Source organism: Hyla sarda, chromosome 7, assembly GCF_029499605.1.
Source record: "Hyla sarda isolate aHylSar1 chromosome 7, aHylSar1.hap1, whole genome shotgun sequence".
Lineage (NCBI taxonomy): Eukaryota > Metazoa > Chordata > Amphibia > Anura > Hylidae > Hyla > Hyla sarda.
Window position 1 is genome coordinate 225,411,940 of NC_079195.1, and position 25,320 is coordinate 225,437,259.

At 46.8% G+C, this 25,320-nt stretch overlaps 1 protein-coding gene across 5 annotated transcripts in view; it reads right to left on the reverse strand.

Annotated features, from left to right (window-relative positions):
* Positions 1-1,005: 1,005 nt before the first annotated feature.
* PATJ (PATJ crumbs cell polarity complex component) overlaps positions 1,006-25,320 on the reverse strand; it is a 292,499-nt gene continuing 268,184 nt past the window's right edge. For all 5 annotated transcript variants that reach the window (XM_056532909.1, XM_056532907.1, XM_056532910.1 and 2 more), the window contains 6 exons: positions 24,169-24,206; positions 23,968-24,090; positions 19,131-19,235; positions 11,419-11,516; positions 7,057-7,180; positions 1,006-5,073 (listed from right to left, as the gene is read on the reverse strand). In XM_056532909.1, coding sequence (XP_056388884.1) covers positions 4,927-5,073; positions 7,057-7,180; positions 11,419-11,516; positions 19,131-19,235; positions 23,968-24,090; positions 24,169-24,206 — 635 coding nt within the window. In that variant the 3' untranslated portion in view covers positions 1,006-4,926. The remainder of the gene's footprint in view (positions 5,074-7,056; positions 7,181-11,418; positions 11,517-19,130; positions 19,236-23,967; positions 24,091-24,168; positions 24,207-25,320) is intronic.

The following is a 25,320-nucleotide window of genomic DNA, read 5'->3' on the forward strand; positions in this document are numbered from 1 at the left end:
TCTGAGCTCTACAGGCAGTTCTTTCTCCCTCATGACTTGGTGTTTGCTCTGATATACATTGTCAGCTGTGAGATCTTATATAGACAGGGCTGTGTCTGAGCTCTACAGGCAGTTCTTTCTCCCTCATGACTTGGTGTTTGCTCTGATATATAGACAGGGCTGTGTTGTCCAATCAGATGAATTTACCACAAGTGACTCTGATCAAGGTACAGAAACATCTCAGAGATTATCAGGAGAAATGGGAGGAGCCAGAGCTAAACATCACGTGTCATAGTCAGGGGTATGAATACTAATGTTTAGATCAAAAGTTTTATATTTTCAATAAATTTGCATTTCTGTTTTCCCGTTCTCATTACGGGGTCCTAACAATCACTAGAGAAGCGGAGAGCGGTCCCTATGGGAGAGAAGACGTCCGCACCCACCGGGCTGTAACCAACCATTTTATTAGAATTTTATAAGCTTAATAAAATATTCTGTTCACATGATACAGAAGATACAGGATCGGACATAAGAATCCTATAAACAACAACAACAAAGAAAATCACCTGAGAAAACACATGATCTGTAAAGAAAAAGAACCGACTGATCGACATAAAGGGAAAAAAAAAAAAAATCCCCACAATCCTCTATGGCAGTGGTCTTCAACCTGCGGACCTCCAGATGTTGCAAAACTACAACTCCCAGCATGCCCGGACAGCCAACGGCTGTCCGGGCATGCTGGGAGTTGTAGTTTTGCAACATCTGGAGGTCCGCAGGTTGAAGACCACTGCTCTATGGCCACAATATAACTTATCGCAGAGTTTGGCACCAGCTATAGAAAGAACTAGAGATGAGCGAACTTACAGTAAATTCGATTCGTCACGAACTTCTCGGCTCGGCAGTTGATGACTTATCCTGCAAAAGTTAGTTCAGCTTTCAGGTGCTCCCGTGGGCTGGAAAAGGTGGATACAGTCCTAGGAGACTCTTTCCTAGGACTGTATCCCCCTTTTCCAGCCCACCGGAGCACCGGAAAGCTGAACTAATTTATGCAGGAAAAGTCATCAACTGCCGAGCCGAGAAGTTCGTGACGAATCGAATTTACTGTAAGTTCGCTCATCTCTAGAAGGAACATCACAGATGGGTACTTCTCTCCTGTTCTCTAGGGCAGTGGGTAATATTCTGTCCCTGCTGCCAACCCTCCAGTACTACTAACAACATTCACACATATGTACATTCAATGTGAAGATCTCCGCCCACATTTGTCAGCTCTATGGAAAATGAAGTTCCGTCTAGTAACATTATATCTACAAACGGCAAATAACGTAACATTTATTTATTATCTCTTCTGCTGCTTCCATTTTTATTTCAGTTAATAATTAAAAAAACTATCAGCAAATTGCTGTTGCTGGATCTGATACTCATAATGTGCATGTCAACAAATTGCTGTGGATGGATGTGTTAGGCCGGGTTCACAGTGTGGAATCTCTGGACGGAATTTCCACCGGAGATCCAGTGGGGGGCGCTAGGACTGCACAGACTTTATTGCAGTCCCCATAGACGGCAATGCATGTTTTGCTGTCCGTGGGGATGACAATGCAGTCCGCGTGGTCTTAGTGTCACCCGCGGGATCTCTGGCGGAAATTCCGTCCAGAGATTCAGCAATGTGAAGACAACCTTACTCTTATGATGGGCGTGTCAACAAACTGCTGTCTGTTGGGTCTTGTTCACACCACAATTTGTGCCTCCCGATACATCGGAGAATATCAAAATGACATGCCAACATGTTCATGCTTGGACAGGCACGGGTGCCCTCCATTTTCATAGCCCAAGCGTAGTGCTAGTCACCAAGTTAAGGTCATTTCCCGAGCGTTTACATTTTTGACTCTGACTAAGCAATGCAGCTTGCAGCAATTTTCAGTCCGAAACAAAACTCAGATACATTGGGAAATGACCCGAATGTAGTCACTAGCTGACTACACTCGGGCCATTAAAATGAATGGGGCCTGTGCATATCTGTGACATATCTGTGCCTCGGAGGCACAAATCATGGTAATGGGCATGTGAATAAACTGCTGTTGATGGATGTGTTATTCTAATAATGGACATGTCAATAAACTGCTGTTGATGGATCTTTTTTTCTTAAATTGGGCTGCTGTTGATGGACCTGTTACTCTTATAATGGACATGTTATTAAACAGCTTATTAACATGTCCATTATAAGAGTAACAGATCCACCAACAGCAGTTTGTTTACATGTGCATTATTAGAACAGATCCAACATGTTAACAAACTGCTGTTGATGGATCTGTAATTCTTAAATTGGGCTTGTACACAGGCTGCAGTTGATGGACCTGTTACTCTTATAATGGACATGTTATTAAACAGCTTATTAACATGTCCATTATAAGAGTAACAGATCCATCAACAGCAGTTTGTTTACATGTGCATTATTAGAACAACAGATCCAACATGTAAACAAACTGCTGTTGATGGATCTGTTATTCTTAAATTGGGCTTGTACACAGGCTGCTGTTGATGGATCTGTACTGTTATAATGGACATGTTAAAAAGCTGCTGTTGTTGGTTCTGATGCTCTAATAGACAACATCAGCTTAATAACCATGTCCAATATAATAGTAACAGATCCATCACCAGCAGTTTGTTGACATGTTAAATCTGTTGTTCTAATAGTTGGAATGGAAATAAACTGCTGTTGATGGATCGGTTATTCTCAAATAGGGCTTGTACATAGGCTGGACCTGTTACTCTTATAATGGACATGTTATTAAACAGCTTATTAACATGTCCATTATAAGAGTAACAGATCCATCAACATCAGTTTGTTGACATGCCATTATAAGACTAAAAGATCCATCATCAGCAGTTTGTTAACATGTTGCATCTGTTCTGATAATGGACAAGTTAATAAACTGCTGTTGGTGGATCTGTAATACTTAAACTGGGCTTGTACACAGGCTGATGTTAATAGATCTGTTACTCTTATAATGGATATGTTTATTAAGCTGCTGTTGATGGATTTTTCATTCTTACTTTGGGCTTGTCCACAAGTTACTGTTGATGGATGTGTTATTATTATAATGGACTTATCAACAGGCTGCCTTTGATGAGTCTATTACTCTTATATGTCAAAAAGCTGGTGTTGATCAATCTAAGTCTTACATGGGTTTGTCCATAAGTTGTCATTGGTGGATCTGTTATTGCTATCATGGTCTTGTCAACAAACTGCTGTTGATGGATCTGTTCTTATAAATGGACATATCAACAAACTGCTGTACATGGGCCTGTTACCCAAGAAGCTTGCTTGGTTTAAAAAACAAAAACAAACCATCAACAATAAAGATTTATTACAAAAGACGTTCACCTTTATATTTGCTGACTATTGGGGGCGGAGCTTCACTTTCAGCAGCTATGTATTACGTTGTGATCTTTCCATTCATTTCTATTACCAGTGGATTATGCAAAAATAAAAAAAATAATAATTATATATATTTATATATTAATAATAAATCTCTCCCCACCCGAATAAAGCAGCGCAGCTCACAATTTATCCATAGATTTCTGAAAAATTAGCTCTTTAGTCTTAAATAGAATATAACTTTTACCTTATATACAGATACAAGTAGGGGGCGGTGTTGAAGATTACACCTGGACAGGACAGACTGTGTACACATTGTGCGGTACAGGGAGATATGAAGGGTTATATTAGACTGATACATTGCAGATACACAAAGGTGAAGGGTCGGCCAATCGGCTGGGGTTTGGTTTAGTGCAAGTTAACCGGTGGAAGTAGCCACTTCCGTGAGTGGAGATGCAGTGCGTAGGCGCCTTATATGTGAACACCACTCGCTGACCTGGCAACACAAGTGATACATTGTAGCGTGGATCCTCGGGGGCGGAGCATAACACAGGGATTTGAACATCAAAGTCAGAAACCCTGTGTCAGGCTCCGCCCCCTAGGAGCTGCACTGAGAATAAGCCAGTTTATAAGTGTTTCTCTATAGCTGTTGCAAAATTACAACTCCCATTATGCCCTGTGTTCCCATACTACATGCAATTCCATAGGGGGACTCAAAAATAGATAGTATGAATGCAGGATCAGACTACTTATTTGGTAGTCTGTCGCCATGGTGACGTGTAGGTCTGCATAGAAATTGTTGCCTGTCCGGGAATAATGGAAGTTGTAGTTTTGCAACAGCTGGAGTCCCCCTGGTTGGGGAAACCACTGGTATAGACCTGTACATAATAAAGCTTTTTTTTTGCAACTTTTGTATATACTTGTGCTTTCTTATTCTATTCAAGATCTCTGCAGGCTGTCAGTGAATGGAAGCATACTTGCTCACATTAAAAAGCTCCGCATAGAACCGATACACTGTAACAAGCTCTCTGCATCTGCACCGGATGAAGGTTTCCATTCACTGACAGCTAAGTTTATTTGACTAAAACGACTGCAATTTACTTTTAACCCTTCCCAGTATGGTCGCTGACTGGTCTTACGTATATATATGGCAGACATGTTGCGCAACAGCGACAAAAGTAGTAACACGGGTGACAATGTGGACACATCCGGCGCTTGGTGCGTTTGGCTAAAAACATTCGAGTCTGGATATAAGCGTTGCCCTCTATAGTGCCGCAACGCAGTACACAATACGGTATTCAGTACTGCCCCACACAGTGTAAGGACGGACGGGGGACGGGATTCAGCGCGGACACACAACGGCCTCAGAGTCTACGTCTCTAGTCGGCTGGAAGACGTATCGGATTAAGGTAACAGGGTCGTGATTATTACGGAATTACGTGATCCGTAATCCATAGGCGGCCCCATAGCTCTCCATGAGTAGTGGAACTACAGATACCAGCATGGCAAGGCAGCTGCTGCAACGCACAACGCAGAGTAAGGGTCCGCCTAGGACTTCGGCCTCCACCTGATTACGACAGTACGGTTAGTGTGACATTCCCCCGCTGACGTTTCAGGATGGCCACCGCTTCTTCGTGAGTGACGCCGTCCAGGCTCTCGTTGTTGACCGCTAATATCTGATCCCCGCGCTTCAGTCTCCCGTCCACTGAGGCGGCGCCCTTGGGGGGAAACAATGTGAAAATAAATTAAAACTTTTTTTTTTTTTTTTTTTAAAGTAACTGATAAAAGTATATACTATCAAGAAGCGCAAAACTGCAGCATTTTTTGTGTTATTTTACTGCAATTGGGCAAAAAAGTTAGATGATCAGGTGAAGTGATAAGACTCCACTCCCCCTCTCTCTCTCTCTGCAAAACCAGAGGATTCATAGTAAATGGATTAGGAATCAATATCAGTGATGGTATTGGGTTCAATATGGCGTCAAACTCATGCATGCCACATGCCTAAAAAAGGTAAGCACAATGCATACACAAGAACCTCTACATTATTCTCTAATAATAGCCTATGCTGCACTATAGAGGCAAAAAAAAAAAAAATAATAATAATAATAATAATATATATATATATATATATATATATATATATATATATATAAAACTCAACCTGTGTGTGTGTATATATGTGTGTATGTTCCACAAAAACTTCCAAACGGCTAAAGATATTAACATGAAACTTGGTCACATGTTACTTATATGTCACCAACAAACACAGGATAGGGGATTTAACACTTACTCACCCCCATTTGCCAGGGGCGGGGTTTATGTTTAAAGTCCCATACAAGTCAATGGGAAATATATGTTACTGCATAACTTCCAAACGGCTGGAGATATTTCGATAATACTTGGTCACATGTTACATATATGTCCACTTAAAATATAGGATAGTTAATTTAACCCTCAACTACCCCCATTTGTGAGGGTCGGGAGTTTTTGTTTAAAGTAACATGCAAATCAATGGGAAATGTATGTTCTCCCATAATATCCGTACGGCTGGAGATATTTCAATACCTGGTCACATATTACAGGTCGGGATAGGAGGACGGGACAGGAGGTCGGGATAGGAGGTCGGGACAGGAGGTCGGGATAGGAGGTCGGGATAGGAGGTCGGGATAGGAGGTCGGGATAGGAGGTCGAGATAGGAGGTCGAGATAGGAGGTCGAGATAGGAGGTCGGGGTAGGAGGTCGGGGTATGAGGACGGGATAAGAGGACGGGATAGGAGGACGGGATAGGAGGACAGGATAAGAGGACGGGATAGGAGGACAGGATAAGAGGTCGGGATAGGAGGTCGGGATAGGAGGTCGGGATAGGAGGATGGCATATGAGGACGGGATAATAGGTTAAGATAGGAGGACGGGATAGGAGGTCGGGATAGGAGGTCGGGATAGGAGGTCGAGATTAGAGGACAGGAAAGGAGGTCGGGATAGGAAGTTGGGATAGGAGGTCGAGATAGGAGGTCGAAATAGGAGGACGGCATAGGAGGGTGGGATAGGATGGTGGGATAGGAGGTCGAGTTAGGAGGTCAGGATATGAGGTGGAGATAGGAGGACGGGATAGGAGGTCGGGCTATGAGGACGGGATATGGGGTTTGGATATGAAGTCAAAAGCTTCTTTAATAGTGCAGATCAGAAGGGACATAGGTGCTACACAGGTATCAATCACAAATGGGCCCCAACATCATGGAGCCCACATTTGACCCAGTGATATCAGGATATATAAGGTAGTTTTTTTGATTAAATGATTTATCACTAAACAAGAGGTTTTAGTATGTGGCCAAAAGAGAGAAAAAAAATAACAAAAATGTTCTGTTCCATACGGAGGAGAATGAGTGCTGCTCCTGACATCAGCCAGCAGGTGGCAGTGTTGTCAGGATGCAGAATCTCTGGACCAGTGTTTGCCAGCAGGGGTGCCTCCAGCTGTTGCAAAACTACAACTCCAAGCATGCCCGGACAGCCAAACACTGCTCTGGACCATTGACGTCTTCTTAGATTATGTGACATAGGACGCCCCATATTAGTTACATAACCTGAGACCCCGACCTCACATCAGGATCGCGGAGGAACCAATATAATCTGCACCTGACATCTCCTGTAGGGGGCGTCTATAGATGATCAGAGCTGCAGATTATAAACCTAATGTGATTTACCTTGGAGAATATTGTCTTCACATATATGGGAAGATCTCCATGGGGACTCCCGTATCCTCCAACAATGCTGAACCCGAGCCCGTCCGGACCCTTCTCCAGGTGGATGATTTTTGGGACGGAAGAACTGAAAATAGACAAGAAAGACGGAAAAACAAAAATAATTTACTAAAATGTACAGACACAGAAAGTGAAATGTTCCAAACCAGCTATAGGGGGCGCTGTCACTATTCTCTAGTGCAAGGGTTCCTAATATTTTTTTGCCTGAGTAACCCTTGGCAGCCCATTTCCAAAAATAGAAAAAAATTGTACATCCACAGACCTCCTGCTCCTCTCCCTATATCCTCAGACCTCCTGCTCCTCTCCCTATATCCCCAGACCTCCTGCTCCTCTCCCTATATATCCTCAGACCTCCTGCTCCTCTCCCTATATATCCTCAGACCTCCTGCTCCTCTCCCTATATATCCCCAGACCTCCTGCTCCTCTCCCTATATCCCCAGACCTCCTGCTCCTCTCCCTATATCCCCAGACCTCCTGCTCCTCTCCCTATATCCCCAGACCTCCTGCTCCTCTCCCTATATCCCCAGACCTCCTCCTCCTCTCTCTATATCCCCAGACCTCCTGCTCCTCTCCCTATATATCCAGACCTCCTGCTCCTCTCTCTATATCCCCAGACCTCCTCCTCCTCTCTCTATATCCCCAGACCTCCTGCTCCTCTCCCTATATATCCAGACCTCCTGCTCCTCTCCCTATATCCCCAGACCTCCTCCTCCTCTCTCTATATCCCCAGACCTCCTGCTCCTCTCCCTATATATCCTCAGACCTCCTGCTCCTCTCCCTATATATCCCCAGACCTCCTGCTCCTCTCCCTATATATCCCCAGACCTCCTGCTCCTCTCCCTATATCCCCAGACCTCCTGCTCCTCTCTCTATATCCCCAGACCTCCTGCTCCTCTCCCTATATCCCCAGACCTCCTGCTCCTCTCCCTATATCCCCAGACCTCCTGCTCCTCTCCCTATATCCCCAGACCTCCTGCTCCTCTCCCTATATCCCCAGACCTCCTGCTCCTCTCCCTATATCCCCAGTCCTCCTGCTCCTCTCCCTATATCCTCAGACCTCCTGCTCCTCTCCCTATATCCCCAGTCCTCCTGCTCCTCTCCCTATATCCTCAGACCTCCTGCTCCTCTCCCTATATATCCCCAGACCTCCTGCTCCTCTCCCTATATATCCCCAGACCTCCTGCTCCTCTCCCTATATCCCCAGACCTCCTGCTCCTCTCCCTATATCCCCAGACCTCCTGCTCCTCTCCCTATATCCCCAGACCTCCTCCTCCTCTCTCTATATCCCCAGACCTCCTGCTCCTCTCCCTATATCCCCAGACCTCCTGCTCCTCTCTCTATATCCCCAGACCTCCTGCTCCTCTCCCTATATATCCCCAGACATCCTGCTCCTCTCCCTATATATCCACAGACCTCCTGCTCCTCTCCCTATATCCCCAGACCTCCTGCTCCTCTCCCTATATCCCCAGACCTCCTGCTCCTCTCCCTATATCCCCAGACCTCCTGCTCCTCTCCCTATATATCCCCAGACCTCTTGCTCCTCTCCCTATATATCCCCAGACCTCCTGCTCCTCTCCCTATATATCCCCAGACCTCCTGCTCCTCTCCCTATATCCCCAGACCTCCTGCTCCTCTCCCTATATATCCCCAGACCTCCTGCTCCTCTCCCTATATATCCCCAGACCTCCTCCTCCTCTCCCTATATCCCCAGACCTCCTGCTCCTCTCCCTATATCCCCAGACCTCCTGCTCCTCTCCCTATATCCCCAGACCCCCTGCTCCTCTCCCTATATCCCCAGACCTCCTGCTCCTCTCCCTATATATCCCCAGACCTCCTGCTCCTCTCCCTATATATCCCCAGACCTCCTCCTCCTCTCCCTATATCCACAGACCTCCTGCTCCTCTCCCTATATCCCCAGACCTCCTGCTCCTCTCCCTATATCCCCAGACCCCCTGCTCCTCTCCCTATATCCCCAGACCTCCTGCTCCTCCTCCTATATCTCCAGACCTCCTGCTCCTCTCCCTATATCCTCAGACCTCCTGCTCCTCTCCCTATATCCCCAGTCCTCCTGCTCCTCTCCCTATATCCCCAGACCTCCTGCTCCTCTCCCTATATCCTCAGACCTCCTGCTCCTCTCCCTATATATCCCCAGACCTCCTGCTCCTCTCCCTATATCTCCCCAGACCTCCTGCTCCTCTCCCTATATCCCCAGACCTCCTGCTCCTCTCCCTATATCCCCAGACCTCCTGCTCCTCTCCCTATATATCTCCAGACCTCCTGCTCCTCTCCCTATATATCCCCAGACCCCCTGCTCCTCTCCCTATATCCCCAGACCTCCTGCTCCTCTCCCTATATATCCCCAGACCTCCTGCTCCTCTCCCTATATCCCCAGTCCTCCTGCTCCTCTCCCTATATCCCCAGTCCTCCTGCTCCTCTCCCTATATCTCCAGACCTCCTGCTCCTCTCCCTATATCCCCAGACCTCCTCTGTGCCCCCTAAATAGTTGAAGGCCCCCTCTGTGCCCCCATATAGCTGTAGGCCCCCTCTGTGCCCCCTAAATAGTTGTAGGCCCCCTCTGTGCCCCCTAAATAGTTGTAGGCCCCCTCTGTGCCCCCTAAATAGTTGTAGGCCCCCTCTGTGCCCCCCAAAAAGTTGTAGGCCCCCTCTGTGCCCCCCAAATAGTTGTAGGCCCCCTCTGTGCCCCCTAAATAGTTGTAGGCCCCCTCTGTGCCCCCTAAATAGTTGTAGGCCCCCTCTGTGCCCCCTAAATAGTTGTAGGCCCCCTCTGTGCCCCCTAAATAGTTGTAGGCCCCCTCTGTGCCCCCTAAATAGTTGTAGGCCCCCTCTGTGCCCCCTAAATAGTTGTAGGCCCCCTCTGTGCCCCCAAAATAGTTGTAGGTCCCCTCTGTGCCCCCAAAATAGTTTTAGGCCCCCTCTGTGCCCCCAAAATAGTTGTAGGCCCCCTCTGTGCCCCTATATAGTTGTAGGCCCCGTCTGTGCCCCCATATAGTTGTAGGCCCCCCTCTGTGCCCCCTTATAGTTGTAGGCCCCCTCTGTGCCCCCTTATAGTTGTAGGCCCCCTCTGTGCCCCCTAAATAGTTGTAGGCACCCTCTGTGCCCCCTAAATTGCTGTAGGCCCCCTATGTGCCCCCTAAATAGTTGTAGGCCCCCTCTGTGCCCCCTAAATAGTTGAAGGCCCCCTCTGTGCCCCCTAGATAGTTGTAGGCCCCCTCTGTGCCCCCATATAGCTGTAGGCCCCCTCTGTGCCCCCTAAATAGTTGTAGACCCCCTCTGTGCTCCCATATAGCTGTAGGTCCCCTCTGTGCCCCCATATAGCTGTAGGCCCCCTCTGTGCCCCCATATATCTGTAGGCCCCCTCTGTGCCCCCATATAGTTGTAGGCCCCCTCTGTGCCCCCATATAGTTGTAGGCCCCCTCTGTGTCCCCATATAGTTGTAGGTCCCCTCTGTGCCCCCATATAGTTGTAGGCCCCCTCTGTGCCCCCATATAGTTGTAGGCCCCCTCTGTGCCCCCATATAGTTGTAGGCCCCCTCTGTGCCCCCCTATAGTTGTAGGCCCCCTCTGTGCCTCCATATAGTTGTAGGCCCCCTCTGTGTCCCACATATAGTTGTAGGCCCCCTTTGTGCCTCCATATAGTTGTAGGCCCCCTTTGTGCCTCTATATAGTTGTAGGCCCCCTCTGTGCCCCCATATAGTTGTAGGCCCCCTTTGTGCCTCCATATAGTTGTAGGCCCCCTTTGTGCCTCTATATAGTTGTAGGCCCCCCTCTGTGCCCCCATATAGTTGTAGGCCCCCATACTGCCCCCATATAGCTTTATACTGCCCCGCCTCAGTGCTCCATTGCTCCTCTGGTCTGGGGACCAACTTCTATGTCCCAAAGCAGAAGGTCCCCGACCTGATATAGCAATGGAGCACCAAATCCGACTCAGTAGTCACTGTCCACAGCATCATGGTGCCCACCCTTCACCTCTGCTGTCCTTCTGCTCCGCTTCTGTTGACAGCGACGTCAGCTCTTCTCTGCTTTTGAAGCTGTGAGCAGTGGCTGCAGCCGTCATTACAGATTAAACATTGTTATTTTTTTTTTTTTTTTAGCATACCCCCTAGGAGAGCTGATAAGTACTCCTGGGGGGTACACGTACTCCAGGTTGGGAATCGCTGCTCTAGTGAATGGATAGGCTGTATTGAAGGTAGCTGACTAAAATGTTTTAATAATATTTTATAAGACAATATATCTGTCCCTCCAGATACACACACACATATATATATATATATATCTATATACTCACTCCCCCTCGTCGGGCTGGTGCTCGGAGTTAATGTTCTGGCTCAGGGACATGCTCTCCAGCTGACTCGCTATTGCACTAATATTGGTATCTGCAACAACCTAGGACATAAAAGACAGCGACTTAGATGGTAAGTACTGCAATCCCATCTCCGCGTCCCTGCAGAGCCGCATAAATATAATAAATGTCTCTATTCACACTTCAGTTGTGTGCGCAGAGATGGTGCGAGAAATGCTCAGTAATCACAGGGCGCAGCACACTGCAGGGGGCGCTGTAACACAAGCCTGGAGACATGTAAATTACTTTGCTTTCCATTATGCTGTAGTCCAGTGTTTCCCAACCAGGGTGCCTCCAGTTGTTGCAAAACTACAACTCCCAGCATGCCCGGACAGCCTTCGGCTGTCCGGGCATGCTGGAAGTTGTAGTTTTGCAACAGCTGGAGGCACCCTGGTTGGAAAACACTGCCATAGTCATTATAGAAAACACATAAGACGTCATCATCCGTTCGGCGCCTGATACAGAAGGCAATAAAGATACTTCACTGCTGATCTCTAGTGATGGATAGGCTGTATTCTCAGTGATGTCACCGCTGATCTCTAGTGATGGATAGGCTGTATTCTCAGTGATGTCACCGCTGATCTCTAGTGATGGATAGGCTGTATTCTCAGTGATGTCACCGCTGATCTCTAGTGATGGATAGGTTGTATTCTCAGTGATGTCATCGCTGATCTCTAGTAATGGATAGGCTGTATTCTCAGTGATGTCACCGCTGATCTCTAGTGAATGGAAAGGATGTGTTCTCAGTGATGTCACCGCTGATCTCTAGTGATGGATAGGCTGTATTCTCAGTGATGTCACCGCTGATCTCTAGTGATGGATAGGCTGTATTCTCAGTGATGTCACTGCTGATCTCTAGTGATGGATAGGCTGTATTCTCAGTAATGTCACCGCTGATCTCTAGTGATGGATAGGATGTATTCTCAGTGATGTCACCGCTGATCTCTAGTGATGGATAGACTGTATTCTCAGTGATGTCACCGCTTATCTCTAGTGATGGATAGGCTGTATTCTCAGTGATGTCATCGCTGATCTCTAGTAATGGATAGGCTGTATTCTCAGTGATGTCACCGCTGATCTCTAGTGAATGGAAAGGATGTGTTCTCAGTGATGTCACCGCTGATCTCTAGTGATGGATAGGCTGTATTCTCAGTGATGTCACCGCTGATCTCTAGTGATGGATAGGCTGTATTCTCAGTGATGTCACCGCTGATCTCTAGTGATGGATAGGCTGTATTCTCAGTGATGTCACTGCTGATCTCTAGTGATGGATAGGCTGTATTCTCAGTGATGTCACCGCTGATCTCTAGTGATGGATAGGCTGTATTCTCAGTGATGTCACCGCTGATCTCTAGTGATGGATAGGATGTATTCTCAGTGATGTCACCGCTGATCTCTAGTGATGGATAGGCTGTATTCTCAGTGATGTCACCGCTGATCTCTAGTGATGGATAGGCTGCATTCTAAGTGATGTCACCGCTGATCTCTAGTGATGGATAGGCTGTATTCTCAGTGATGTCACCGCTGATCTCTAGCGATGGATAGGCTGTATTCTTAGTGATGTCACCGCTGATCTCTAGTGATGGATAGGCTGTATTCTCAGTGATGTCACCGCTGATCTCTAGTGATGGATAGGCTGTATTCTCAGTGATGTCACCGCTGATCTCTAGTGATGGATAGGCTGTATTCTCAGTGATGTCACTGCTGATCTCTAGTGATGGATAGGCTGTATTCTCAGTGATGTCACCGCTGATCTCTAGTGATGGATAGGATGTATTCTCAGTGATGTCACCGCTGATCTCTAGTGATGGATAGACTGTATTCTCAGTGATGTCACCGCTTATCTCTAGTGATGGATAGGATGTATTCTCAGTGATGTCACCGCTGATCTCTAGTGATGGATAGGCTGTATTCTCAGTGATGTCACCGCTGATCTCTAGTGATGGATAGGCTGCATTCTAAGTGATGTCACCGCTGATCTCTAGTGATGGATAGGCTGTATTCTCAGTGATGTCACCGCTGATCTCTAGTGATGGATAGGCTATATTCTCAGTGATGTCACCGCTGATCTCCAGTGAATGGATAGGATGTATTCTCAGTGATGTCACCGCTGATCTCTAGTGATGGATAGACTGTATTCTCAGTGATGTCACAGCTGATCTCTAGTGATGGATAGGCTGTATTCTCAGTGATGTCACTGCTGATCTCTAGTGATGGATAGGCTGTATTCTCAGTGATGTCACCGCTGATCTCTAGTGATGGATAGGCTGTATTCTCAGTGATGTCACCGCTGATCTCTAGTGATGGATAGGCTGTATTCTCAGTGATGTCACCGCTGATCTCTAGTGATGGATAGGCTGTATTCTCAGTGATGTCACCGCTGATCTCTAATGATGGATAGGATGTATTCTCAGTGATGTCACCGCTGATCTCTAGTGAATGAATAGGCTGTATTCTCAGTGATGTCACCGCTGATCTCTAGTGATGGATAGGATGTATTCTCAGTGATGTCACCGCTGATCTCTAGTGATGGATAGGCTGTATTCTCAGTGATGTCACCGCTGATCTCTAGTGATGGATAGGCTGTATTCTCAGTGATGTCACCGCTGATCTCTAGTGAATGGATAGACTGTATTCTCAGTGATGTCACCGCTGATCTCTAGTGATGGATAGGCTGTATTCTCAGTGATGTCACCGCTGATCTCTAGTGATGGATAGGCTGTATTCTCAGTGATGTCACCGCTGATCTCTGGTGATGGATAGGCTGTATTCTCAGTGATGTCACCGCTGATCTCTAGTGATGGATAGGCTGTATTCTCAGTGATGTCACCGCTGATCTCTAGTGATGGATAGGCTGTATTCTCAGTGATGTCACCGCTGATCTCTAGTGAATGGATAGGCTGTATTCTCAGTGATGTCACCGCTGATCTCTAGTGATGGATAGGCTGTATTCTCAGTGATGTCACCGCTGATCTCTAGTGATGGATAGGCTGTATTTTCAGTGATGTCACCGCTGATCTCTAGTGAATGGATAGACTGTATTCTTAGTGGTGTCACCGCTGATCTCTAGTGAATGAATGGGCTGTATTCTCAGTGATGTCACCGCTGATCTCTAGTGAATGGATAGACTGTATTCTTAGTGGTGTCACCGCTGATCTCTAGTGAATGGATAGGCTGTATTCTCAGTGATGTCACCGCTGATCTCTAATGATGGATTGGCTGTATTCTCAGTGATGTCACCGCTGATCTCTAGTGATGGATAGGCTCTATTCTCAGTGATGTCACCACTGATCTCTAGTGATGGATAGGCTGTATTCTCAGTGATGTCACCGCTGATCTCTAGTGAATGGATAGGCTGTATTCTCAGTGATGTCATCGCTGATCTCTAGTGAATGGATAGACTGTATTCTTAGTGATGTCACCGCTGATCTCTAGTGATGGATAGGCTGTATTCTCAGTGATGTCACCGCTGATCTCTAGTGATGGATAGGCTGTATTCTCAGTGATGTCACCGCTGATCTCTAGTGATGGATAGACTGTATTCTTAGTGATGTCACCGCTGATCTCTAGTGATGGATAGGTTATATTCTCAGTGATGTCACCGCTGATCTCTAGTGATGGATAGGCTGTATTCTCAGTGATGTCACCGCTGATCTCTAGTGAATGGATAGGCTGTATTCTCAGTGATGTCATCGCTGATCTCTAGTGAATGGATAGACTGTATTCTTAGTGATGTCACCGCTGATCGCTCTTCCTCATCTTATATCTCTAGGATCCTGATAATAATGTCCGTTCTGTCACCTTACTATACAGTATACAGACTTTATCTGGATATATCTCTTATCTATGTGTATAGTCTGTAGGGTCGGCCCTCGTCCTGATGTTGGGATCTGTGACTGATACCTGAACATCTCTTCAATCTAAACCCTGCAGAATCAATATGATCCGGTGAAGGTTATCAGATGGCGCCTCCTAGGGGTGGCCGAGGTCCATACAATCTGCACAGGGCAGGTCACCCCCGGCTCCTCTTATCTTATTTAAGCACCTGCTCCGGTAAATTAAATGGCGGCTAATCTCTGTGCCTCCGGCATCATCTGCGCAATGTGAGATCTCCGCTTCAGAGGTAAACACTGGCAGGGCTTTCCACACCGGTGAACGCAATTATACGACCTTGTGGCGGTAGAATACGATAAGATGCGGAATGAACTGATGTATTTGCCGAGATTGTCTGGTGATACAAGGGATCGGCCACGGTGACTGACAATGAAGAAATGTCCCCCGTCTAGTATACGACGTGTAAACCCGGCCTGAGGTCTAGGTGGTTATAATTTTAACCTGAAGGGATCATACATCTATTCTAAAATGGCGCCATATCTGTCCGCAGAACACGTGTGGTACTGCAGCTCCACTAGAGTAAATGGAGTTGAGCTGCAATACTACATACAGCCTGTGGACAGGAGTGGCGCTGTTTACGCTCCTAAACCAGGGGCTGGATTTCAATGAGACAGGAGGTGGATTTCATTTTACCTGCAAAGTCCAATAGGCAGTGTTACTAAGAGTGCATGCACACCATGATTTGTACATCCGGCAGCCGTATACGGCTGCCGGATGTACAAATCATGGTGTGCATGCACCCTAAGCTGGAGTCACTGATCATAATGGCTCCCTTAAAGGGGTACTCCCGTGGAAAACCTTTTTTTTTTATTTATTTAAATCAACTGGTGCCAGAAAATTAAACAGATTTGTAAATCACTTCTATTAAAAAAAATCTTAATCCTTCCAGTACTATTTAGGGGCTGTATACTAAAGAGAAATCCAAAAACAAAATGCATTTCCTCTGATGTCATGACCACAGTGCTCTCTGCTGACCTCTGCTGTCCATTTTAGGAACTGTCCAGAGAAGCATGTGTTTGCTATGGGGATTTTCTCCTGCTCTGGACAGTTCCTAAAATGGACAACAGAGGTCAGCAGAGAGCACTGTGGTCATGACATCAGAGGAAATGCATTTCGTTTTTGGATTTCTCTTTAGTATACAGCCCCTAAAAAGTACTGGAAGGATTAGGATTTTTAAATAGAAATGAATTACAAATATGTTTAACTTTCTGGCACCAGTTGATAAAAAAAAAAGTTTTCCACGGGAGTACCCCTTTAAGGATCAGAGCTGCAGTATAAAGCACAGCGGAAACAGAACACCATTGTCAGACTCTGAGGAGACAGGAGGGGGATTTTAGACTATCCTAGACCCCAATAGACAATGCAGCTTAGCTGGAGTCACTGATCATAGCAATGTCCTTATGGAGCAGAGCTGCAGTATAAAGCACAGGGAAGTAGAATGCCAGTTTGAGTCTCTAATGAGACAGGAGGTGGATTACAGTTTACCTGCAAAGCCCAATAAGCTGCCTTGTCTATTGGGGTGTAGGGTAATCTAAAATCCACCTCCTGTCTCATAGAGGCTCACAACGGTGTTCTATTTCCCCTGTGCTTTATACTGCAGCTCTGCTCCATCAGTACATTGCTATGATCAGTGGTTCCAGTCTATTGGAGTCTATAGTAGTCTGAAGTCTTTCGCCTGTTTCATTAGAGGATCTCAATAGTGTTCTGCATCATTCTATTCCCCTGTGCTTTCTTCTGCAGCTCTGCTCGATCAGGGAACCGTTATGCTTAGGGACTCCAGCTTAGGGTGCATTCACACCACGTTTTTGCAGTACAGCTCCCATATCAGGTTTTTGATGAAAAACGGATTCCTCAAAACCTGATTAAACTGTATCAAAACGTGTGTACAAATTTCAACTCGTATACGGTTAAAAACCGTATACGCTTTGTAAATTGATGTCAGGTTGCATCCGTTTTTTTAAGAAAAAAACGTATGCGTTTTTAACTTTTCAGCCCATTTTGAATAATTTCACTTGTTTGATTGAAATTCTAAGAAAAAAAACTGTGCAAAGTCAAAAACAGTATATGGTGCAAACCGGATGGAACTGTACGCATAGACAGTTCTGTACGCTTCCCATTGACTCCCATGTTAAAAAAAAACATATACGGTTTAATACAGTTTTTCACCCGGACCAAAATCCGTGGTAGACTACGGTTTTGGGTACGGGAAAAAAAACTGACAAGACCGTACAGGATGCAAAACTGACACAACCTGATGCATCTTTTGGCATACGGTTTTCAATGGAGAGTCAATGCATACGGTTTTCAATACGGTTCCATACGATTTTCCCATAGAAAACGTATACGGGAACTGTATTGCAAAAACGTGGTGTGAATGCACCCTGAGCTGCATTGCCTACTGGGGTGTAGGATAGTCTAAAATCCACCTTCTGTCTCATAGAGGCTCACAATGGTGTTCTGTTCCCAATGTGCTTTATACTGCAGCTCTGCTCCATAAGGACATTGCTATGATCAGTGATTCCAGCTTAGGGTGCGCGCACACCATGATTTGTGCATCCGGCAGCCGTATCGTGGTGTGTGCGCACCCTAAGCTGGAGTCACTGATCACAACAGTTCCCTTATGGAGCAGAGCTGCAGTATAAAGCACATTGGGAACAGAACACTGTTGTGAGCCTCTATGAGACAGGAGGTGGATTTTAGATTACCCTACACCCCAATAGGCAATGCAGCTAAGCTGGAGTCCCTAAACATAACAGTTCCCTTATCGAGCAGAGCTGCAGAAGAAAGCACAGGGGAATAGAATGATGCAGAACACTATTATGAGTCTCTAATGAGACAGATGAAAGATTTCAGACTACTATAGACTCCAATAGACTGGAATCACTGATCATAGCAATGTCTTTATGGATCAGAGCTGCAGTATAAAGCACAGGGGAAACAGAATGCCAATGTGAGTCTCTAATGAGACAAGAGGTGGATTTCAGTTTAATATAGACTCTAATAGGCAATACAGCTTAAGGTGCATGCACACCACAATTTGTGCATCCGGCAGCCGTATACGGCTGCCAGATGCACAAATCGTGGTGTGCATGCACCCTAAGCTGGAGTCAATGACAATAATGGCTCCCTTATGGAGCAGAGCTGCAGTATAAAGCACAGCGGGAACAGAACACCATTGTGAGCCTCTATGAGACAGGAAGGGGATTTCAGACCATCCTAGACCCCAATAGACACCATTGTGAGCCTCGGATGAGACAGGAGGGGGATTTCAGACCATCCTAGACCCCAATAGACAATGCAGCTAAGCTGGAGTCTCTGACCATAATGGTTTCCAGATGACTTCAGCAGATAACGCAGTAAAAAGGTCATCATTTACATTCATACACAAGGGCACAAGTGGATATCTGCTATCAAGGGGTCTAACAGATATCACAGTCATGTGACATGTAGTCTATGGGGGGGGGTGACAGTGAGAAGTATCTTTGTCCTAAAACTTTTCTAAATACATTCATCCATTTTTTAGCAGCTCAGTGGTTGCTGCAGATGAGATTGAAGGCGATCATCACAGACCAGTGAGCCGGACGCCAATCCGTTCATCGCTCGGGTGCACACTGCAATTTCCAGATGAAAGCGGGACACTGAAAACATTTACTTACCTGCGGTAAAACAGGGTTTTTTGGCTCGTTGCGTGGTGCAGAATGGCGCGCAGATATAGAACAATTATCTGTCGCTCGCAGACAGAACGCTGCGCCGATACAACGTACCTGCAGGGCGATTGTGCCGTAGGCGTTCTTTAGTATGGTAACCACATCGGCGTGGGACAACCCGTCCAGTGGCTGCTGATTAATACTGACAATCCGATCCCCAACCTGAGAGCAAGAAAGGCGACATTATAGACAACTATATAAAAAGTCTACACGCCCTTATAAATGCCCTTATACATGCCCTATAAATGCCCTTATAAATGCCCGGGTCAGAGCTTTTTCCTCCATTAATGTGACCTGTAACGTGAACAATTCAATCGCACAACAAAACTGAAATATTTGAGGGGAAAGAAAAAAATCTATAACCTGGTTGCATAAGGACATCTCCCGTGTATGAGGACATCTCCCGTGTATGAGGGCATCTCCCCGTGTATGAGGGCATCCCCCCGTGTATGAGGGCATCCCCCCGTGTATGAGGGCATCCCCCCGTGTATGAGGGCATCCCCCCGTGTATGAGGGCATCCCCCCGTGTATGAGGGCATCCCCCCGTGTATGAGGGCATCCCCCCGTGTATGAGGGCATCCCCCCGTGTATGAGGACATCCCCCCGTGTATGAGGACATCCCCCCGTGTATGAGGACATCCCCCCGTGTATGAGGACATCCCCCCGTGTATGAGGACATCCCCCCGTGTATGAGGACATCCCCCCGTGTATGAAGACATCCCCCCGTGTATGAAGACATCCCCCCGTGTATGAAGACATCCCCGCGTGTATGAGGACATCCCCCCGTGTATGAGGGCATCTCCAGTGCATGAGGGCATCTCCCGTGCATGAGGGCATCGCCCGTGCATGAGGGCATCCCCCCGTGCATGAGGGCATCCCCCCGTGCATGAGGACATCTCCAGTGTATGAGTATATCTCCAGTGTATGAGGGCATCCCCCCGTGTATGAGGGCATCCCCCCGTGTATGAGGGCATCCCCCCGTGTATGAGGACATTCCCCCGTGTATGAGGACATCCCCCCGTGTATGAGGACATCCCCCCGTGTATGAGGACATCCCCCCGTGTATGAGGACATCCCCCCGTGTATGAGGACATCCCCCCGTGTATGAGAGCATCCCCCCGTATATGAGGGCATCTCCAGTGTATGAGGGCATCCCCTCGTGTATGAGGGCATCCCCCCCGTGTATGAGGGCATTCCCCCGTGTATGAGGACATTCCCCCGTGTATGAGGACATCTCCCGTGTATGAGGACATCCCCCCGTGTATGAGGACATCCCCCCCGTGTATGAGGACATCCCCCCGTGTATGAGAGCATCTACCCGTGTATGAGGGCATCTCCAGTGTATGAGAGCATCCCCCCGTGTGTGAGGGCATCCCCCCGTGTGTGAGGGCATCCCCCCGTGTATGAGGGCATCCCCCCCGTGTATGAGGGCATCCCCCCGTGTATGAGGGCATCCCCCCGTGTATGAGGGCATTCCCCTGTGTATGAGGGCATCTCCCGTGTATGAGGGCATCCCCCCCGTGTATGATGGCATCCCCCCGTGTATGAGGGCATCCCCCCCGTGTATGAGGGCATCCCCCCCGTGTATGAGGGCATCCCCCCGTGTATGAGGGCATCCCCCCGTGTATGAGGGCATCCCCCCGTGTATGAGGGCATCCCCCCGTGTATGAGGGCATCCCCCCGTGTATGAGGGCATCCCCCCGTGTAAGAGGGCATCCCCCCGTGTATGAGGGCATCCCCCCGTGTATGAGGACATCCCCCCGTGTATGAGGGCATCCCCCCGTGTATGAGGACATCTCCCGGTGTATGAGGGCATCCCCCCCGTGTATGAGGGCATCCCCCCGTGTATGAGGGCATCCCCCCCGTGTATGAGGGCATCCCCCCGTGTATGAGGACATCTCCCGTGTATGAGGACATCTCCCGTGTATGAGGACATCCCCCCATGTATGAGGGCATCTCCCGTGTATGAGGGCATCTCCAGTGTATGAGAGCATCCCCCCCGTGTATGAGGGCATCTCCAGTGTATGAGGACATCTAGTGTATGAGGACATCTCCAGTGTATGAGGACATCTCCAGTGTATGAGGACATCTCCAGTGTATGAGGACATCTCCAGTGTATGAGGACATCTCCCGGTTTATGAGGGCATCCCCCGGTGTATGAGGGCATCCCCCGGTGTATGAGGGCATCACCCCCGTGTATGAGGGCATCCCCCCCGTGTATAAGGGCATCTCCAGTGTATGAGGACATCTCCCGTGTATGAGGACATCCCCCGTGTATGAGGGCATCTCCCGTGCATGAGGACATCCCCTGTGTATGAGGGCATCTCCCGTGCATGAGGACATCTCCAGTGTATGAGGACATCTCCAGTGTATGAGGGCATCCCCCCGTGTATGAGGGCATCCCCCCGTGTATGAGGGCATCCCCCCGTGTATGAGGACATCTCCCGGTGTATGAGGGCATCCCCCCCGTGTATGAGGACATCCCCCCGTGTATGAGGACATCCCCCCCGTGTATGAGGACATCCCCCCCGTGTATGAGGACATCCCCCCCGTGTATGAGGACATCCCCCCGTGTATGAGGACATCCCCCCGTGTATGAGGACATCCCCCCGTGTATGAGGACATCCCCCCGTGTATGAGGACATCCCCCCGTGTATGAGGACATCCCCCCGTGTATGAGGGCATCCGCCCGTATATGAGGACATCTCCAGTGTAGGAGGACAGCTCCCGTTTATGAGGGCATCTTCCGTGTATGAGGGCATCTCCCGTGTATGAGGAGGACATCGCCCGTGTATGCGGACACCCCCCTGTGTATGAGGATATCTCCCGTGTATGAGGACATCCCCCCGTGTATGAGGACATCTCCCAGTGTATGAGGACATCTCCCGTGTATGAGGACAACTCCCCGTGTATGAGGACATCTCCCCGTGTATGAGGACATCTCCCGTGTATGAGGACATCTCCCGTGTATGAGGACATCTCCAGTGTATGATAGCATCTCCTTTGCATGGTCTTAACATCACCCCACAGTAGTTCCATTGGATAAAGGTCTGGGCTCTGGCTGGGCCATTCCAAACGTTCATCTTCTTGTAAAGCTTTTGTGGATTTTGATGTGAGCTTTAGGTCATTGTGGTGCTGAAAGGTGAGTTTCATCTTCATCTTAAGCTTTTTAATGGAGAACTGAAGGTTTTGTGCCAAAACTGCCTGGGATTTGGACCTGTTCATAATTCCCTCCACTCTGACTCCGCCCCATCTGAAGATAAAAATCCCCAAACCGTGATGCTACCCCCGCCATGCTTCACTGTGGGGATTGTGTTCTTCGGGGGATGTGCAGTGTTATACCTTTTGGAATTATGTCCAAAACATTCCACTTTGGTTTCATCAGACCATAACTCTTTTTACCATGAGCTTTTGGGGGACTGGATATCTGTTTTTGTAAACTTCCGCCTGTTTGGATGTTTTTAATTCTAAGAAAAGGCTTCCGTCTTGTCACTCTACCCCATAGCCCATACATACAAGAATATGGGAGACAGTTGTCACATGCAGCAGACAGCCAGTACTTGCCAGAAATTCCTTCAGTTCCTGTAATGTTACAGTAGGCCTCTTGAAAGCCTCCCTGACCAGTTTACTTCCCGTCTTTTCATTAGTTTTGGAGGGACTCCAGTTCTTGGTAATGTCTCTGCTGTGTCATATTTTCTACCCCTGATAATGTCTTCACTGTGTTCCATGGTATAACTGATGCTTTGTAAATGTTTTTGTAACCTTCTCATGACTGATATCTTTTAACAATGAGATCCTTCTGATGGTTTAAGTGCTCTGCGAACCATGGCTTCTGCTCTGAGATGCAATTAGGCAAAAGTTTGGCTGTTCTAGTAGGATTTTACGGACATAAAATCCTACTAAAACAGCTGAACATTATTTGTTATTATTCAGAGTCACTGTAAATGATGGTCGGTGCGTAATGACTTCTATTTAACATTAGTTTGAATGTGATTGGTTAATTTTGACCACAGCCACATCCTCAGATATAAGAGGGTATGCACACTAATGCAACAAGGTTATATTGTGTTATTTTACCAATTTCCCCCTTAAACAATTTAGTTTGTTTTGCAACTGAATTAACATGCAACAGTGAACAATGGTGCTGGCAGTGTCAGGAGGGCGGCCTTCAGAGTGTAAAGGGGTATCATTCACATAATGGGCAGATCCAGTGAAACCTCTTAAAGACAACCACCCAAAACTACACAAAAAAAGGATCTTCTAGAGAGGACGGTCTTCTCAAAAAAATGTATTAAATGGTGGAACTAAAAATGTGGTCTGGTAACATGGTGGTCTTCTATAAGAGGTGGTCTTTTGCTGAGTTTTCACTGTATTTGTTTATTTAAAGGGTAACTCTTATTAAAATAAACTTTTGCTATTGCACTCCTTATGGTAAATAAAAAAGATTTCTAATATACTTTGTTTAAAAAAAATGACGTTTTCTATGTTTTATTTGTGCTTAAAAAAGCTCAAGAGCACATTTTTCCCCATCTCATACACAGACTTAGGACCGAAGCCTAAACACAGGAAGTGCAGCCTGGAGTGCTGAGGGGGGGGGGGGGGTGTCCAGCCTCATCCAATCATAGCTCCTCTCACACTTAACTGCCATATGCTGTTAGTTAGACGCACATTCCCCAGCACTCCAGGCTGCACTTAGTCCTAAGTCTGTGTATGAGTTGGGGGAAAATGTGCTCTTGAGCTTTTTTAAGCACAAATAAAACATAGAAAAGGTCATTATTTTTAAACAAAGTATATTAGATTTTTTTTTTATTTACCATAAGGAGTGCAATAGCAAACATTAGTTTTAATGAGAGTGCCCATTTAAGCACATCAGAGACCTACACAAAATACTTACCTTCAACTTGTTAGTCCGAGCTGCCACCCCACTGGCCTGAATCATGGCAATAAACACGGGAATGTCACCCAGCGGGCTCCCTCGTCCACCAGCTATACTGACGCCTAAAGCATCATTGGGGCCCTGGAGATAAGAACCTGTTATTATACAACCAAATCACATATATAAAGCACATTACTGTGTAATATTCACAGAACTCACCCTGTTTATCTCGACCGTCCTGGGCTCCATTTCTATACCTAGAGTCAGAAATAACAAAATGTCACTATTTTGCTGGTGGGGTCATTGTGTATATACATTACATTACTTATCCTGTACTGATCCTGAGTTATATCCTGTATTATACCCCAGAGCTGTACTCACTATTCTGCTGGTGAGATCACTGTGTACATACATTACATTACTTATCCTGTACTGATCCTGAGTTATATCCTGTATTATACTCCAGAACTGTACTCACTATTCTGCTTGTGAAGTCACTGTGTACATACATTACATTACTTATCCTGTACTGATCCTGAGTTATATCCTGTATTATACTCCAGAACTGTACTCACTATTCTGCTGGTGAAGTCACTGTGTACATACATTACATTACTTATCCTGTACTGATCCTGAGTTTTATCCTGTATTATACTCCAGAGCTCTACTCACTATTCTGCTGGTGAGGTCACTGTGTACATACATTACATTACTTATCCTGTACTGATCCTGAGTTATATCCTGTATTATACTCCAGAGCTGTACTCACTATTCTGCTGGTGAGGTCACTGTGTACACACATTACATTACTTATCCTGTACTGATCCTGAGTTATATCCTGTATTATACCCCAGAGCTGTACTCACTATTCTGCTGGTGGGGTCATTGTGTACATACATTACATTACTTATCCTGTACTGATCCTGAGTTATATCCTGTATTATACTCCAGAGCTGTACTCACTATTCTGCTGGTGAGGTCACTGTGTATATACATTACATTACTTATCCTGTACTGATCCTGAGTTATATCCTGTATTATACTCCAGAGCTGTACTCACAATTCTGCTGGTGGGGTCATTTTGTACCTACATTACATTACTTATCCTGTACTGATCCTTATCCTGTACTGATCCTGAGTTATATCCTGTATTATACCCCAGAGCTGTACTCACTATTCTGCTGCTGGGGTCACTGTGTACATACATTACATTACTTATCCTGTACTGATCCTGAGTTATAGCCTGTATTATACCCCAGAGCTGTACTCACTATTCTGCTGGTGAGGTCACTGTGTACATTACATTACATTACTTATCCTGTGCTGATCCTGAGTTATATCCTGTATTATACTCCAGAGCTGCACTCACTA